The sequence below is a fragment of the Myzus persicae genome, unplaced genomic scaffold, assembly GCF_001856785.1.
Source record: "Myzus persicae strain clone G006 unplaced genomic scaffold, MPER_G0061.0, whole genome shotgun sequence".
In the NCBI taxonomy this organism is placed as follows: domain Eukaryota; kingdom Metazoa; phylum Arthropoda; class Insecta; order Hemiptera; family Aphididae; genus Myzus; species Myzus persicae.
This window is the reverse complement of record NW_019104377.1, coordinates 680,907-699,260: the sequence shown is the minus strand read 5'-3', so window position 1 is coordinate 699,260 and position 18,354 is coordinate 680,907. Positions and strand designations below refer to the sequence as shown.

At 32.9% G+C, this 18,354-nt stretch overlaps 1 protein-coding gene across 1 annotated transcript in view; it reads left to right on the top strand.

The window, feature by feature from the left end:
• Nucleotides 1–18,354, top strand: part of LOC111041723 (vitamin K-dependent protein C-like) — a 52,142-nt gene that overhangs the window by 13,122 nt on the left and 20,666 nt on the right. Inside the window, exons 4-7 of the mRNA XM_022326105.1 lie at nt 382–514; nt 3,577–3,704; nt 3,829–3,957; nt 9,329–9,779. Coding sequence (XP_022181797.1) covers nt 382–514; nt 3,577–3,704; nt 3,829–3,957; nt 9,329–9,779 — 841 coding nt within the window. The remainder of the gene's footprint in view (nt 1–381; nt 515–3,576; nt 3,705–3,828; nt 3,958–9,328; nt 9,780–18,354) is intronic.

Below are 18,354 nucleotides of genomic sequence, written 5' to 3'. Positions count from 1 at the left end.
CAAAATTTTTTTTATATTTTATTATTACTTCATACAAATTTGACGTAACTATCGTTTTTCACGTGTCCTATCTATTCGAATCGTCATAAATATCATCAGTACCTATTTATATAATATGCCATTTGACATGTGCCCACATGTATGGCTCATATTATACTGATCTCAACAAAAGCCATATAGGTACTTCTTTCGTTTTAATGACGCTCAAACTGGGTACCTTTTTACTCTTTACTTTTAAGCGATATCGAGTGCCCACAAACGTTGTGTGCATTTTGAGCCTGCAAAATGCCAACGCTTACGGTAACATTTTTTTCCGATTACGCAGTGTCGATGTGTTTTTAATTGTTATTTTTTTTTCACTGTCCGTTGGATGATATTCAGTCATACTTACGTGCGGCGACGTCTCCAGTCAAAAAGTGACGTACCTTCAGTCACCGGACAATTTGAAAATTGATACGGGCAGTTTGGCATGCGATTTCGACTTGATCGTTCAAAAGGATACGTGCGCAGTCCGGTAAGTTCGTCAATACAATCTTCATTAAACGGTGTGTAGGTACATTTAAATTGTGGAGGGCATGTATGTATATCGTGGTGATATAGTTACGTATAAGCGTGATGTAAAATTCAAATATTATAAAAAAAATTCACTGTTTAAATGTAAATTAATTTTCTAGTAAGTGCACCTGCATCAACACACTCCACGTCATCATATTATACGTGGAGACACGTAGTTATAGAATAAAATTGTACTGTTCGGAAAAAGGTAAAACTAATCGCCTTTTCCGTGTAACATCATAGTTATTTACGCGTAGTGGCTGGAAGCTCTTGAATATACGTATGTAAAAACGATTTATAAAAAATAAACATACCTTTAACGGGATGTATAATTTCCATACATGTGTAATATACGAAAAGCGGATGATACTGCACTGCGTAGAAGAAATGTACAGGAGGCAGAAGCTTTTATTTAATCTTTCGTCTCTGAATTAAAACCATGTAGGTATGACTGACTTTTTTATGTTGGTTTAAATCCTGACTAAAATTCCCTCAGTAATGGTTTTTATTTTTTATCCTGTTAAATTTCGAATGCAAACCATTCGGAGTCATATCCGTGTCAATATCGGCCCATTACACACATTTTACATTAGGTACGTGTCCACTTGACACTTGATAACGGTCTCTGTATAATTTATATTGCATTTGAATATTTTGTGGTCAAAGTGTACATACCTACATTAAACTCATATATAAAAAGATGTTTGGAAAAAAGAGACGTTTGTCGCAAACTCATTACCATAATATAATATGATGTATAGGTGTAATATGTATAATATGCAAATTGTAATTTTATTTCTCTTTCTCGTTCAAACCTCTGTCGTCTGTCCTATTTCGTTTTAGAGGGTTGACTAGCCGGCGATCGAGATGAAGTGTTATATTTGATTGGTGTAATAATCTTCAGTCTCCTTTCCATTTTCGTCATCATCTTCGTGAATTTCGATTAGGAATTCATTGCATATTTGTTTCTACTCTACGGATATTTATAGAACGACATATGCTACTTCGGGGTTAACAAATTAATTATTCAATACTCACCATTAAATATTTACCGACATTATAGATAGTTTTAACTTATAAGTACACCTTATAATATAATATATTTTATGCGCAAATTACGGAGGGGGGGGGAGTAGTAAAAATTGGAGCATATTTTATTATGTTTGAAATCGTTATTCTTATGAAAAATGTAAAATATGTTTTTGGATTTCACTTATAGTTTAATGTCTTTATTATCTTGGACCATATTATTTGCAAATATTTAACGAAAAACTGAAAACCTAAATGTTGACAGTTTTGTAATGTGATTTTTCTCTATAAAATGTGTCATAGTGAGTAAAAATACTTAACTTTATAAAGCCAATATTGACATGCATTTCCCTATAGGCTAAAGTTACTTGAAAATGTTTCTTAAAAATATGGAGATTAAATCTATGACTCAGGTGCGGACAACTTCTGCTTTTCGTATTTAGTGAAATGAAACGTTTAATCATTGGATGTAACGGATTACCAATAAATTCCCGTGGATTGAAAATATATAATCTTTGTAATAATAAAAAAAAAATCAATGGTAGAAGAAATATAAAATATAAAGTAACGTTTCATCGATGATGTGGTGGGAGAAAACGTTTCACCGAGTACATAAGTGTCGTAGAGGGTCGTTGGCGAGAGACTGTTGTTGGATACTTGGCTGCATCATTTACAATCATTCTACAATAATCTCGTAATAACAACGGTCGCTACATATATATGTTTAACCATTAACGAACGTCCAACGGCCGAACAACGGTTAATTTGTTGTTTGAATATCATGTATTAATGACGATTTCTGTTGCATGATCTTTTTATTCGTGCAAGTATCCTATCACTTGAGACGTAATACGTAGTAAATAATTGTAAAGAAAAAATCGATTAATTCAAATATGATCCATACAAATACGACATAATATAACGTTATTATGGAAGCAAAATAATATATATTTGCAAAATAATATCAAATGACGTGTATATTCGTCTCACGAATACTGATAAACTAAAAAAAATGTATATTCAATAAATTGGTGAAAATTGTACGTGTGTGAAGTTGCCCCCCCTCCCCGCCACCACTTTAACCCAGGAACTTCGAACCACTTTAGAAAAATTTTATATTAATAAATAAACCTAAATCACTAAAAATGTAACATTAATAAAAGTCAAAATGAATAAGAAGTAAGTAGTCTTTATTAAATAAAAAGTCGAATTTAATAAAAATTCTCAATTAATAAAAAAATATAATACTTATAAAAAACGTAAGTTAATAATAAATCTAAAATTAATAAAGAATATTCTTAATTAAATAAAAAGTCTAAAATATTAAAAAATATAATACTAATAAAAAATCGAATTTATATAAAAATCTAAATTGAATAAAAAATATTCTTAATTGGATTAAATGCCTTAATCAATAAAAAAAATCTATATAAATTAATTTACTTAAATTAATAAAAAATGAAATAATTAAAATTCATAATTAATAAAATACTGTAAATTAATTAAAAAAATCTACAATAAATACTAAATATTCTTAATTTAAAATCCTAGTTGAATATAAATGTTTGATACCAGGTTAGAATGCGTGGGTGAATAAAGACGGATCATGCAAATTCTAAGTTCCTGGATTAAAGTGGGGGGACTATGGTCAGGCTGCTCCCCCCCCCCAAGTAAAAAAGTTGTTTTCCGGGGAAACCATATAACTATGCAAATTCTAAAAACTCCATAGCAATTTATAGCAAATAAGTAGCAATTTTTCTAAAGTGGTTTGTAGTACCTGGGTTAAAGTGGTGGGTGGGGGAGAAACTTCATGCGTGTGGAAATTGTAGTTATCATAATTATATAATAATCTAAACATTTTCCTAAAATTGCCGGTTATTATAATTAATTTATCAATATACCTGTGTATGACCTTTAAGGCTTTAATGCACTAGAATCTTTTCTACATGATAACTTGAGTTTTATAAAAATGTTTGTCTTGCACTCTTGAAGTGTGGATTATGAAAAAGTGAATCTTGCCAGCAAGATAGGAGGAGTATGTGACATCGATCAAGTTTACATTTTGAATTCCAACGACGGGCCAACGACGGGTCAGTGTGGACCATTGACTGGTTACAGCAGTAAGTCCTCATGCATATCATACTCAACACACTTTCGATACACGAAGTGAATGTTATTTCATCACACTAGTAACACCAAGTACACCAGTGAAATGCAGTAATTTCAATTGATTTTTTTTTTCAGCCGTCGTCGCGGTGAAACCGAACCAAGAAAAACCTTTGAAAATAGCAATGGTTGTTCAAAGTGCACCCACCGAGTATTGGCTAATCAAAGTCTCGCAAATAGGTTGCGCCGAAATACAACCACTCAAAGGTAGGAATAACAAGACAATTTATATAGTTGTAAAAGCCATATTTTTGTGGTCGAATATTTGTCCCCGGGGACTACTACAATAACCACGCTGACACGCTTATCCGGTAATTTTTTTCACCCTCCCAAACAAAACCTAATAAATCAGTAAACCCGAAATATATATATGTAGAACGCAAGAGGAAAAAGTTCGCACAGTCGTACAATATAGAAGGCTGATTAGTTGGGCGACTGCGTCTACGCCATAATATCGTAGACCAGAAGAACAATAACTGTCTGAAAATAATAGTTTTTTTTTTCACGGTTCAAGCTATTTTATATTTACATTATACATTTATACGTACACAGAACACTATATAAACTGTCTCGAAATTCGCCATGTTTTGTAATATATATTAAATATTTCAAACCATAAAAACGGCCGAGAAAGTTTCCCTTTGAAAAGTCCCAACGTGCTGAAAAAAAAAATTTAAAAAAAAAAAAACAAAAACAAAAACAGCCATAAATTACTATTTTATCACTCGACGATCGTTGAAATGATATATATATATATATACAAGCATTCAATATAATATAATATAGTGTGAGCATAATGTAATATAGGTACTATGATAATTTTGAAAGGATCTTAAATATACTGCAGCACTGTACAATAATATTAGGTATATTAATAACACGACGTCGCAAAACTGCGTGTTGTTTCGACTGCGTACGGTTCGAATGAATTCGAATAATTCGATCTCTCGGCATGTAGGAAGCCCGAATAATGAATGATGAGAAATGATATTATTTCACTCTTCGTATAAGGCTTCTTCGTCCGTTGGACGCGAATCATATAGTAATCAAAGGCAACGCTTTTTCTAGAAGTAGGTACACTCACTCACTGACTGCTGCAATGTTATTGCGTTCGGTGTCCTCATTGTTCTATAGCTTCTCCAATTGGATATAAATATACTACAACCGAATTATTCCGTCCGTGCACACGCGGAGCTTACGCTGCTGTACATGGATACATGGAATTTGTCCGAAGAGGAGTGTCTCCCACCCACCCGCCCACCCGTACCTGTATATAGTGCGTATGGCGTTTAAACTCGAATGTGCCCTCAGATATCTAATCGTTGAGATATTGTTACAATGATTTATGATTCGGAACGGTATTGTTACATTGTTTGTACTATAAATCAAACGGTCCGCGAGCACAAAGATTTCGTTCGCGAGGTTTCGGGGGAGGGTGTAATGGTGCAGCACAGTATGCACTGTATACATAATGGCCTCGGAGTGATTTCCATCGGTTGAGAAAAAAAATGTTTTACATAAACATAATTAATTTCGACGTATTTTAATCGGGCGATTAAGACGGACGCGCAGGAAAACGCTTTCGCGGTTCACTTAAATGGTTTTATAATAATTTCACGTTGCAAAAATTATCATTAATTATTCAAAAAACATTGAGTTTATAAATCGAAATATCGCCCAAACTTTCGTATAATTTATAAATTGAGCGGAACGACAGCGGCTTAATTTTATATATATATATATTTCATATATATAATATATATAGATATGAAAAAAAAACTTAAGCGCGCCATTACTTGCTGATTTATTTACAAGACGGAATAAACTTTATTTTTTTAAGCCACAGAATGTGAATCTAACTAAAATAACTTTATTTTGTTTTCTATTATTTATAGAATTGTTATTATTCGTATTCGAGTCACGGTTCTATTTTATTCAGTTTTTTACATTCAAGATTCTATTGACAGTTCGTTTAATTCATCAAAAATAAAATTACCGAACTCCTAGACTTCACAGATAATATTTATACGCGCCTAATCGTCGACAGAAAGTATTTTACGAGTAATAAGTACCTAATAGTTATCTTATGCAAATATCGTTCGATATATATATTATAGTCGACCGTCTGAGTGACTTTTTGTATAAAACGATAATTCTCTCGGATCATCTTTAAGCACAAAAAAAAATGTATACATAAACACATTAATATGATGTACCTCTATATATTATGTTAAATTGCGGATTAGTTACGACAAAGCTTTGTAGACGACCGCTCCTATACAGCTACCGCTGCTGCTAATAATGCAATCTGCAGTGACGGATTTATCTTTTTACCGCCGTAAAGAATTTATTATTTTCGCAAAAAAGTGTTTAAATTTATACTCGTATCTAAGACCGAAGGTGATTTCATATTTCACATTTCCCTCTTACCGGTCACATAATAATATTATAATACAGTTGGCACCAGATCTCAATATAACGTGGCGGCGGGGCTTCCGAAGGATTTTCATCTTTGAAGTCGGCCCAAAAATATTATGAGTAATTATTATTGTATTGGTGTACATTATCATGGACCTCTATATACACTGAATTCAATATGCCATTCCGTCGTTATTTTTATGGTCAGCTCGTTATCGACGCGCAATCGATACAGAGGCGCACGATTTGTTATAAGACGGGCGTGCACGCGTGTGATGATGTCGTGTAGTTTTTTTCGTCTCTAAAAAGTAACAGGATTGAGAATTTCGCGTTTTGCGCAAAATAATTTATGTGCTTAAGACTTTATGAAAAAGTTTCGGGGTAATGTATGTGAAGCAGGTTTTTGTCTCATCAAATGAAGGTGGGTACGAGTCTTCACAAATGTTGTACAAAATGCAAGTGTATTAAATCATTTGATGATGAATAATTTATTATAACTTATTATTTCAATGGTATTTTTAAAAACACATAAGTAATCTCGTTTAGTAATTTAAAGTTTTTATAAGACGTTTGAAGTGAAATAAAATCTTGCATGATAATATATAGAATAAAACCCTTTAGAAAACGTATTTCATATTGTGTGATATTATTTGTCCACGATATTCTTAACTTATATTAAAAAATAATGCCGGAATGCATCCGCGTGTAAACAACAGAGCATTAAAGTATATTCAACTGTATTGTTAAAATAATATTAATTATAACATTTATAACGGAATTGCCGTCTGGGGCCCATTCGATTCGGGTAAAGCCATATGGAACCGCAACCACGGTACCTGCATATATGGATTATAACAATATGCGTACTGATACTTACAAGTTACAACACAGTGCTTTTAAGTATAAAAGCGTTACGCACTATCAGTTATGCGACGCAGTATACAATGATAGCTCGAGGCTGCTGTGCGGTGGTGATTAATCGAAACTTTTAGGACCGTCTTAATATTATATCTGCAGAGTTTGGTAAATCCTTATCTAAATAATTCAAGTGCCTAATCAACTAAAAAGTATTCGAGCAACAGTTGTTTAGAAGAATTTGTCGTTCAAACAAGTTTCGAGATAAAATCTCATTCGAATTTTATAATGTTATTATGTATAAGTAAACGTATATTGTTGCACTCAACAAACAGTACTCTTCTATAAAACCGTACACCTACTTAATAATATGGCTAGCACACGATTCCGCACAATATACCTTTTTACCTACCCGATCCCGCACATTTTCGTAATACAAAAGATTTTTTTATTTACCCTGAATTTAACACGATTCCGCATAAAAATTGTTGCGACGTTGTTAGTTAAAGGGGGACAAAAAATAATACTAAATAAAACAAATAATTAAAAATGTATATAGAAAAATGTATTTCAATTGTTTTCCTTAATATCGAGGACCAACTTGTGATAAAACATGAATGATATCAATTTGATTGGATTTATACTTACTTTATGCATTTATGATGAATTCCATGCACTATTTTTCTTTCTCGTTCAACATTTTTTGATTATCGTACAAAGTGATCGATCTGATTTTAATTTCAGTTTCCGACAGAAATTCCATCAAAACTTTTGTAACTAAATAAATGTGTGGGTGAGCGTGATAAAATAAAATTGGCCTTAAATACTACTAATATCAATATAGTAAAACACAATAATTTTATCGCAATATATACGTACGACCGGGTATCGAACAGGTAACTGATGAGTCCAGGTAAAACATATGTAATACACTGCAGGCTATTGAGATAAACTAGTATTTGAGGAAAAACCAAAATAATGTTACAATATGAAATATATATAATATATATACAAAAATATACCAACCATTTTTATGTCTAAAATAATTTTTTAAATAAAATCGGCAACGTCGGAAATTGGTTTTGTGCGGAATCGTGTGAATGAAAAGTTATATGCGGAATCGTGAATAATATTATAACCGTGGTGGAACGTTCGTGACCCCATGGATTCGGGTTGGTCCCTAATTCTTACAAAAACAAATGGTTTTTATTTTTTGCAACTCACGGTATAACCTCGACGATGGATCTCATGCGTGCGTACGCATGCAATGAATGTACAATAATTATTCTATACGTTTCATCTTATCTATAATGAGAACAGCCGGTTTTTATGTGAAATTGGACGATACGATTTGAACAGTTTTGGTTTTTCCTCTTTTTTTTTTTCGTTGAAGTCTGCCACAAACTTTTATTATCAGTATAATAAATTGTATGGTTGGATAAGCCGTCACAAAAGAGGTCGAAAAGATACCTTCTATTAATGGCGTCCGCCGCGGATGATTCGAATCTATCCCGTCCGAGGACTCTCCCCGATATTTCATTTTTGTTTAAATTGGGGTGAATTGCCCTTAATTTATTAGCTCGACTTCTCCGTCCAATCGCTTAGTGATGGTAGGCGTCGGCTGGCCGTGGTCCCCCATATTGATTTCCGTACATGACTAGCTATAGCCTATAATATAATATATTCACGTGATTATTCTGATCGAGGCTGCCAGTACAAATAATAACGTGCTATATATTATTGTTTTTCGTGTAATGTATAGTATAAAGAGTATGATGTATAGATCGTTCCTAGTTTACGACCTCGTTAAATTTGAACGAATATAAAAAGCTTTATAGAGAACCTTTGTCTTAAAATGTAACGTCAAAGAAATTTCTCATCTCCTCGAGTTTTGTCATTTGATAGATATTATAGAGATCACATAGAGGATATTTGTAGTTGAGGATTTTTCATTCGAGAGAAATTCGCTCGTCAAACTCTAATGAGTTGTCCATGTGGCTATTATATATAGTACATTTTTTTCAACGTTCAAATAAAAAACCCCGATGAAAGTTTTTGAATTAAAGAACTACGTTTATACATATAAGTAATAATAATAACAAAAATATACCGAACGTTTGACTGGTCTCTCGAATACCGAACGAAAGGCGGACCAGCATGAATTGTACATTTCTCTCAGCTGCAGGTAACGTGGACGAGTTGATAAACCAATGTGCTACCATATGGCTTATCTCCCGAGACCTTTGCACGTCGTGATATTATCACGAAAATTCAAAGCCGACGGCGACGTTTTTATCGGTTTCAGAATCACCCGACTGCGGTCTGACGTCCGTCCGGCAAATGAACGACGACAACTTCAACGGTCAGTCACCGCACCTGACGCCATCGCTGGAATCCGGACGTTGCGGCGGAAGCGGGGGCAGTGGCGCCAGTGGCGGAAGCGGTGACGGGGGCGGGGACGATGCGATGATTCGACGGCAGCGGCTCATACGTCGCTCAGCGGTCCGCGGAGACGTCTTACAACCGCGGCGGACGGGCCGATCTGTAGGTCACTTCGGGTCGGCCAGGGAACGGCTGCATACCGCGAGGGGCGAAGAGTTCAGGGACGGCGATAACCGAAGGATCATCGGCAGCGACGAGGCGTACATCGGCGAGCACACCTGGCAAGTGGCCATCGCCCTGGACGGGGTGTTCTTCTGCGGCGGAGCACTGATCGCTGATCGATTCGTCATCACCGCCGCCCACTGTGTCATGACGTAATAACCATTATAATATTATAATAACACCACGATGACGGTATACCTATATTACTTAATAGTCGACACTCACATCTATATGTCTTGCATTGCTCATATACTTAAATTTAAAAAATATATAAACACAGGATAAGGGTTGGTTATGATGAGTTATCTCTGCGTGGCGCGGACTGAGAGCCGACCGCGAGAATGGTTTTTTGGTGAATATTTTAGTAGTGAATTCCAGAGTTATTAATACCCTCGAAGAAAATATAATTAATATTTACATGTACAATTCAATCGTGCGATACAACATCTGCAACATAACTACTGCATATTTTAATAAACAAAAATGTAAGATTTTGAAACGAAAAACAGTTGAATTCGGTTTGCTGGGTCCTTGTTTACTCCAAATGCTACATTTAAATTAAAACCACATTTTACTCACAAAATAATTAAAAAATAAACTAACATTAAGATAAAACACAATCACGGTATAAGCATAGTATATTGTTATAACAACCTCATCGTAAGCTGTATACGTATATGTGTACACTTGGAAAAAAAACGAGTAATTAAAAATATTGTTAATTACACAACTAATTAAAATGAATTGATTAATAAAACCATTATGATTAAACGAATAATATTTTACATTACTTTTTAATGAAAATTGACGGTATAAAATTCAACAACAATAATAAAAACGATGATAAAATCAAAAAAAAAAAAAAAGAAGAGGATTATGTTGAGAATTCTGTCGACAATAAAATTATATGGACAATAGTTCCCAAAAGAAAAAAAAGTCGATATTAAAAAGGCTGGGAGACCGGGTGTCTGACAATCGTCTCGCTTCGTTCACCTCGATTCAAGACAGTTGTGTATTAAATTTGAAAGCAATGATAAATCATCCTACTCGAAAAACAATTCTTATAGTCCAGATCAGTTAACTAATAACTATAGTCTATACAATATATGTTTACCCTTTTATTTATATATTATGGTGAAATTCTTATTTCTCACAGAGCATTTTTAATATTCCACGTGCTCACGAAAAATAAATGTACCTATACTGCTACATAAATTGAAAATGCATTGAACGTACAGCGAGTTACTGGCTGAATAATAAATGTAATTATTAATAATTACTAGAAATTATATTAAAATAAGTCGTTGAATTCAAAAAAGTACACAGTAAAAATTATCAAGCGAATATTAAAAAATAGATAGAAAGATAATGGGCCCCGCCGAACACGTTCGTGTGAAGGCCCACGGGTTCACAATTCGAAATACAAATTCATTAATAATAGATGAGATGCATCATTAAATAAATAACAGCATGTTTTTTTTCGCATCACAACAATTGCAATACTAATAAAGTAATGAACATTGTTCCTATGCTTACACACAAGACGATTTACAAAGCATGCTCAATTCCGTTTTCCTCTATACAAAGCAATTGTTTCAAATCTAATTTTTGGAATTTTCAAATATACTTAGAAACCGTATTTTAAAACTCAAATGACCCCGTCCCCCCTCTTTTCTGCTGTAAATTACTTAATACGTAGGGAATATGGTGATTTGAAAATGTTAGTGATCAAATAAATGTTAATCTATCAACAATTTTATTATAATTCGTAAAAATGACCCGAGTGCAATAAGTACCTAGGTCCAACATTATATTCTACAATACAGCTAATATTTGCTGTGCAATATTATTAGTTTTCGAAATTCCGTCCACAAAAGCAAGCCTCGTTCCCGATTGAGATTGGTACATTATTGACGACGTTATAGAGTGTGGACTATAATAATATAGGGGTACTAACCTAAGGTTTTATCTGCGAAGTCTATAGGACCCTATAATTGTTATGTATATTTATTGCGCACTATAAAACGTGTACTATACATGACGTGTCCGCGTACAACGTACGAGCACATTAGTAGACTGTCGTCGAGTCGTCTACTATATATATTATTATGTTATTAGTCATTGCGATTTATATATTATTTGCCCCTAGCTTGCATAGGATCGCTTCGTTACCGAATTCACTAAGACAACAACTATCGCGGTGTGTTGATTTATATTTTAACAGCCGAAAAGGAGAAAGACAATTTTTTCGATAAACGTCTCTCGACTATCGACGGACTCAAATACCATATACCCCCGGTATAGCTCGTGTGCATTGTACGGAACGAGTTTGACGAAAAAACCCGCCGAAAAGTCTTTACTATACGTTCTGAAGTCAGCTGTCATAAGTCGTGAGTGTTTGACGTCTGGAATACTAAGGCGCATTGTCGTCGTCCTACCGAAAGAAAGTGTCCTACACGTGTTGTGTGTATATTGTTTTTGCGTTTTGATTTTTGCGATTTTCTACCGTTTTGTTTTCGACACGTACCACGCACGGTTTTACGACGACTCGTATTTGCACACATTTTCGATTTCACCGGCGTACGTTCGAATCGCATTTGATTTATTATTATTATCATCATTATTGTTTTTTTTTTTTTTTTGTCAATCAATGTTTCATCCACATTCCCGTCGACGTTTTAGGTCTCTCCCGAGCTGCTCACCCTCCACCACAACATTATATTCCATTTCCATATGCATATTTACTGTACATTACGCAGTTGTGAGTACCGGCGTTATGGTTTCGTTGTTTCTCTCGGAAACGATTGCGTCGAATGACGTGTGGGCCGAGGCAAAAACGCACATTATTATTACGACTGTATCCGTATGTATACTGGCTACCAGGGATTTATAGTGTGGGTAGGTGCATAGCGTGTACTCCAGCTTATTTCTTAATCTGCTTCTTTACGCAGAGGTTCAAATGTTTAATAATGCGTATTATTTTTAATTACCTCTATACATTATAATATTCGTTGGTCGAGAAAAAAAAACTTTAATTAGTGAAGAGTACGAGTATTATAATCAAATACTGTATTATACTGAACCTCTAAAAGATTTTCTTTCGTTACAACAAAAAAAAAAAGTATGAAACTTCAAATGTTATTTATTCTTTCCAACAAAGTTCAAAATAGCAAAACGTTTCGTTAAAAAAATAACACTAGATGTTTACACAACTTTTGACAGTCGAATGCTACTTTTAATTTGTGAGTGAACCGAATAATCTATTGATTTTATTAAAATATTGTTCGTATTATTGTGATACATTTTGTATTTTTTTTTTTTTATGTAAGGCAACCATCTTTGTTGGATAAAAAAGCTGAAGGAGTTCTACTTACTCCAAAAACTTTGTCACAAGTTTCTTAATTGGATCCTTTGTACCTACCGTTATTTAGAATATAATAATATTATACTTGAAATTTGTTTAGATCATTTGAAATTATTTTGATGAGTTTAAAACTGGAGATTTAATCTTACACTTTATGACAATTATTTTCATATTTAATTTAGCTTAGAGTTTATGATAATAAAACGCGTTGTTAAAAATAAATAACCTAAGAAATTCGATTTGATGATATATTTCATATCACAATAATATTGTTCTACTCTTTGCAAACAGTATTAAATTGTAGATTTTCAACTTGGAATATAATATTTTACCATAGAGTACTCGACTCCCAAAAAATGTATTTCAATCCACGAGGATATTCCATTAAAAAAATTCTATAGTGGGTTCTATTCGTTTGTTTGTATAAAAAATGTACTGCATACCAGTTGTACCAAGTCCTATCTGTATCCTCTTATAGGTGCATGCTTACTCTTTATGGTATATTATTATCTCGTTCCTATTTTCTCTTCAAATATCTATTCCAATTTGTTTCTTTTTATATAAATTCATATAATATTATATATATACAACGAATGCATTTTTAAACACAAAAATATTTTAGCGCGACAAAAAAACTTACGTGATCTTTCTCAATTTATTCCCTGCACTGTACTATTAATCTGATTCCATACATCCTTTTCAATTTGTCCGTTGTCATGTTACTTGGATTTCTGTATTTTCTCTGCTGCAGTTTATCATTCTTTTCTGAACATTTTCATATTAAATTCTGTTTGGTTTTCCGTTTCATTATCCTGCTTCAACAACATATTGTATACTATCAGAGTAATATTTATTATATTATATTATGTGTGCGTTCTCATCATCTCGCATATTTTATGATACTCAAAATTTGTCGAGATTGTATTTTATTTATGTACGTATAATGTATATTGTATATCTAAGGAATTTTCCATGCCAGAAACTCGGATAAAAACCTGAGTATCATATTATATTGATACTGAACCCAGGTTTATTAAACTGCTGAGTGCATATATTATGATACTCGAGGCGTTTGTAAGATCGGTGAAATTAGTAGGGCAGTAAACTGTTTTCCCTATTGCTTACCCTGAGACATTAATGATATTGCTATTTTGGCTGCTAATAGTGATGCAGGCTACAAGCAACCCACGTTAAAATAACAACATTTATGTGATATCGAAGAAAATAGCGATTGCCAAAAAAATGTATAGCAATTCCAGCGGGATCTAGTTTTAGTTAATCGGTATTATTTCGTTGGATTGAATCATTTTTTTTTTTTTTAATCAGTATTTTTTTGAATTGGCAAAACTGTGTTTATGTAAAAGTATGGAAAAAGCCATATACCGCTTAAACTGCCAGACAAGCATTGAGTGTATGGAAAGCATTTGGCAACATCGAGGGCGCGCTTTTTGATTATTCGATTACTCGTAGCAGGGCAAGATAATAATATATATCGATTATTATATTGTTCCTTAAGAGGACGCTATACCCGCATGTGTTGTCTTACAAGTTTTACGTTCAGCAGATCACGTTTAGCTCAGTTAGCTTAAAAATTAAAGGCAAGATTGTTACGGAGGGCGGCATCTCGTGGGCTTTTTATTATATTTTAATTTTGAAGAGAGTTACGAGTATTTTAAGTTGTACAAACAATTTACAATTTTTAAATACTCATAACTCTCTTAAAAATTTAAATATAATAAAAATCCCACGAGAAGCCGCCCTCCGTAACAATCTTACCTTTAATTTCAATGAGAGGTCAATTCACTCTAATTTTTAAGCTAACTGAGCTAAACGTGATCTGCTGAACGTAAAATCTGATATGTAAGACGGAGACAAAACACATGCGAGTGTAGGGTCCTCTTACAGACAGCCTACATCACTGTGAGATGTTGTTACGCAGCCCGTATGCTGTTGTCCATAGTGGTGTGAAATCCATGGAAAAAGCCCGTGGCCGTCTGGACAAAGTTTGATGAGATCTCATGATATAAGAGGAGATCATGGCGACGAACAAACAATTTTAATTCGCGTATACAAAAAAGCACATAGTTTTAAATGTTGAGCGTTAAAATGTGAATATATATTTTTTTCGAAGAATTCTTATGAACACTCGTTGGAACAGTACAAACATTAAATTTAATTGCCTTAACACTCAACAGCTCCAAACTGTAATTTAGGTACTCGAGCAAAGGCCATCTATAAGCTGCTATGATTTTTCGACAATTATCAAGAATGAAGAAACTGAGGTGAACATTGTACATGCAAGTATATTAACGATTTTTGAGAATATCTAATTACAAAATCCGACTAGTCGTTTTTAGAACCCAACGCCTAATGGCTGATAACGTACTTGAGATTGTAAATATATACATAAATCGTACTTATACTTATACTGTGTAGTGGCTCAGAATCTCGATTGTGTTCGTATTTAGGTAATTACTGTAAACAGCGTTTTGAATTAAATTTAAAGATTTCCTTTTCCAAATATACACCCAACAGATAAAACGAGTTTACTTAAAAAAATATAAATAATACATTTTAATTCAATTAACTACATCAAATAATTAAACCTCAAATGCGTTTCAGTGTAATTGTTACGAGCTCCTATTCTATGTATTTAGGTATAGACAACACGTCAACGTTTAATGTATGTTTACGCGTTTCGTAAATGGGATTGATAAGAATTTCTCGTTGTAATACAAGAGTAATATATAATAGCATACAGCTGCTGGTTACCACATACCACACCACTCAGGTTATTAAGGAAAAAAGAAGTTAAATTCGTGCATGACTTCCTTTTTTTTTTTTTGTTTAATACAGATCGTATTATTTAATCAAAATTCAATATTATGTCACATTAGGTGTTATGTGATTGGTATACATACATTGAACCCTGCATACAATTACAGGTCAGTGTATTGAAATAAAAAAACATCAATACTCTCAACTCAAATGCAAACATACGCTAAACTCTATAACTCCTTTTTTTTTTTTTTTTTTCGTATTTGTCAAAGTCAAACAATTTTTATCGAAACCGCCGTACAGGTACCTATCCTATACGATACGCCCGTATGAAAATAATTAATCGTTTGTATGCTTGTATAATATTATATTGTTATATAGGTGCTTTGTACAATACACACACTTTGTGTTTAAGCCAAGCACCGGAGTATAATAAAACGCACACCCACCTCGTTCCGATATAATGTAAAGTGATATTTTAACTGTCGTTTGATGAGAGCGCCTATATATGTACGTGTGCAGCCCATAGCTAGCTGTAGTCATATTTTTATTGCAACATATGCATAAATAATAATAATAAATGGTATAACTACCGGGCACTATACATCCCCAGACATTATTTACACCCGACGTCTTAACGTTAATTTCCAAGTACCTGAGGCACCTTTTGTAAATAATGTTATGTCTGGTGAACGCGTTTCGTCGGTAAAAGTGGTATACGTAAACGTTGAACGCAATCGCTTTCAGCCAAAAAGTGCGTTTATCACCTGTGCGTAAGCCGCGGAAGCTCGAGTAGTGTAATTCAAAACGTTTATTGTCGTAAATCATATAATAATACAAACGGCCTTTGCTTTAAAACTATTTTATTATTAAAAGCCCTCGGAGCGGTCCTGTCATTTTGTAATAATGTTATGTTCCCTTGGCATGTAATATTGTTTTCATTACAATCTTTTTCGTCTAAATTCAAAGCACACCAAGCGACTCGTGCACAGAATCCTTTATTCCTTTGTATTGTTATTCACATGTCTTGGTACCTCGCGGTCTACCGATTAATTAAAATTTTACTATGGATATCATTACGATAATACAGTTTAATACACCCAGTAAATCGTCAATAATATGTTAATCATATTCCATTAATATTTTTATCTTATCATAATATCGCAATACTAAATGTAAAACCACATGATATGCGTATAGGCATTAGTTATATATATAAAACAACTTACTTAACATATAGGTGCGTATCACACTGAACACAAATTTTTATTTTTATTTTTTATATAGACGAGAATTTTAAAAGATAGTCAAATAAACAAATGTAATAAATAGTAAAAAAAATTAATTTCTTTCTTTTTATACAGTGTTAAATAGGTCAGCAAATTGTAGAGATGTAAAATAACAAATTTATATTCAAATATTAAATTGCAAAAACATAACGATTCGTTTGAACAAAAATAATGAAACCTATAATTGTGTGCACTTTGTTGGCACAATTAAAATTATATTTGAAACGTTTGCTCAAAAAGTAATTTTTATAATGAGATTATGTGCACTATTTAATATGATAAAATTATGTAGATTATAAATAATAAGCGTGACCTAAGTGAAATGTTCAATCTTATTTGGCACATATTAAACAGTCAAAATAAATATTTGAAAAAAAAATTATAGTGCTTAAATAAACAGACGTACAATAAAACAAAAAAAAAAAACCAAGAGAGTTTTGTAAAATCGTCGCTACACATTTATTTGATTTGTCTCCGAAATAATATTTAGTTAAGTCCCGTGGATAATATCGTCCATTATTTTAGATCATAACATAGCGGGCCATAAAAATACATATTTTAAGCACGTGATTCTGTATATATAATATATATATATACAAAGCGAAATTTACACAACGTCGTCTTATTTATGCACCTCACGCCTTCGGGGTCTGAAATTGTCATACCATTATTATTATGACTATTGTTGTTGTTGTTGTTGTTGTTGTTGTTGCTGTTGCTGCCGTTATTCTATATTTTTTTTATCAAAAATAAAAGAATTTTCATCCCATCACTTTCCATTTGGTTTTATTTAATTTATACAGTGTTCCACTAGGACTTTTTTCTAAAAAAATAGGTAGGTATACGCAGTTGCCGTTAGTAAATCTCAATAAACATTAAACTTAAACACCCTGTATATAGTTCAACCGTAGGTTGATCCAAACTTTTTTATCCACGTTAAATAACAGTTTTTCTCAACTATTTATGATTACGTCGGGGGTATTGTTTACTTTTCAAAAATGAAATTGAAGCTCGAGTCTAATCAGTTTTCATTAATTTATATTGAAGAACATACATTCATCGATTTCAACAGCAATAAATAATAATATTGTAGAGTGTGCTTTTTAAACGTATATAAACTTTATATACCTATCTAATATTATATTTTATAAATGGTATACGCGATCAATGTACGCGGTATTGGGGACCATGTGAATAATGAATATTGAATACCCTAAGTTATACGTTAACACGTTAAATGCATGTGATTATAACTACTATATAAATTGTTATTGATACACTTTCAGAACTATAAAA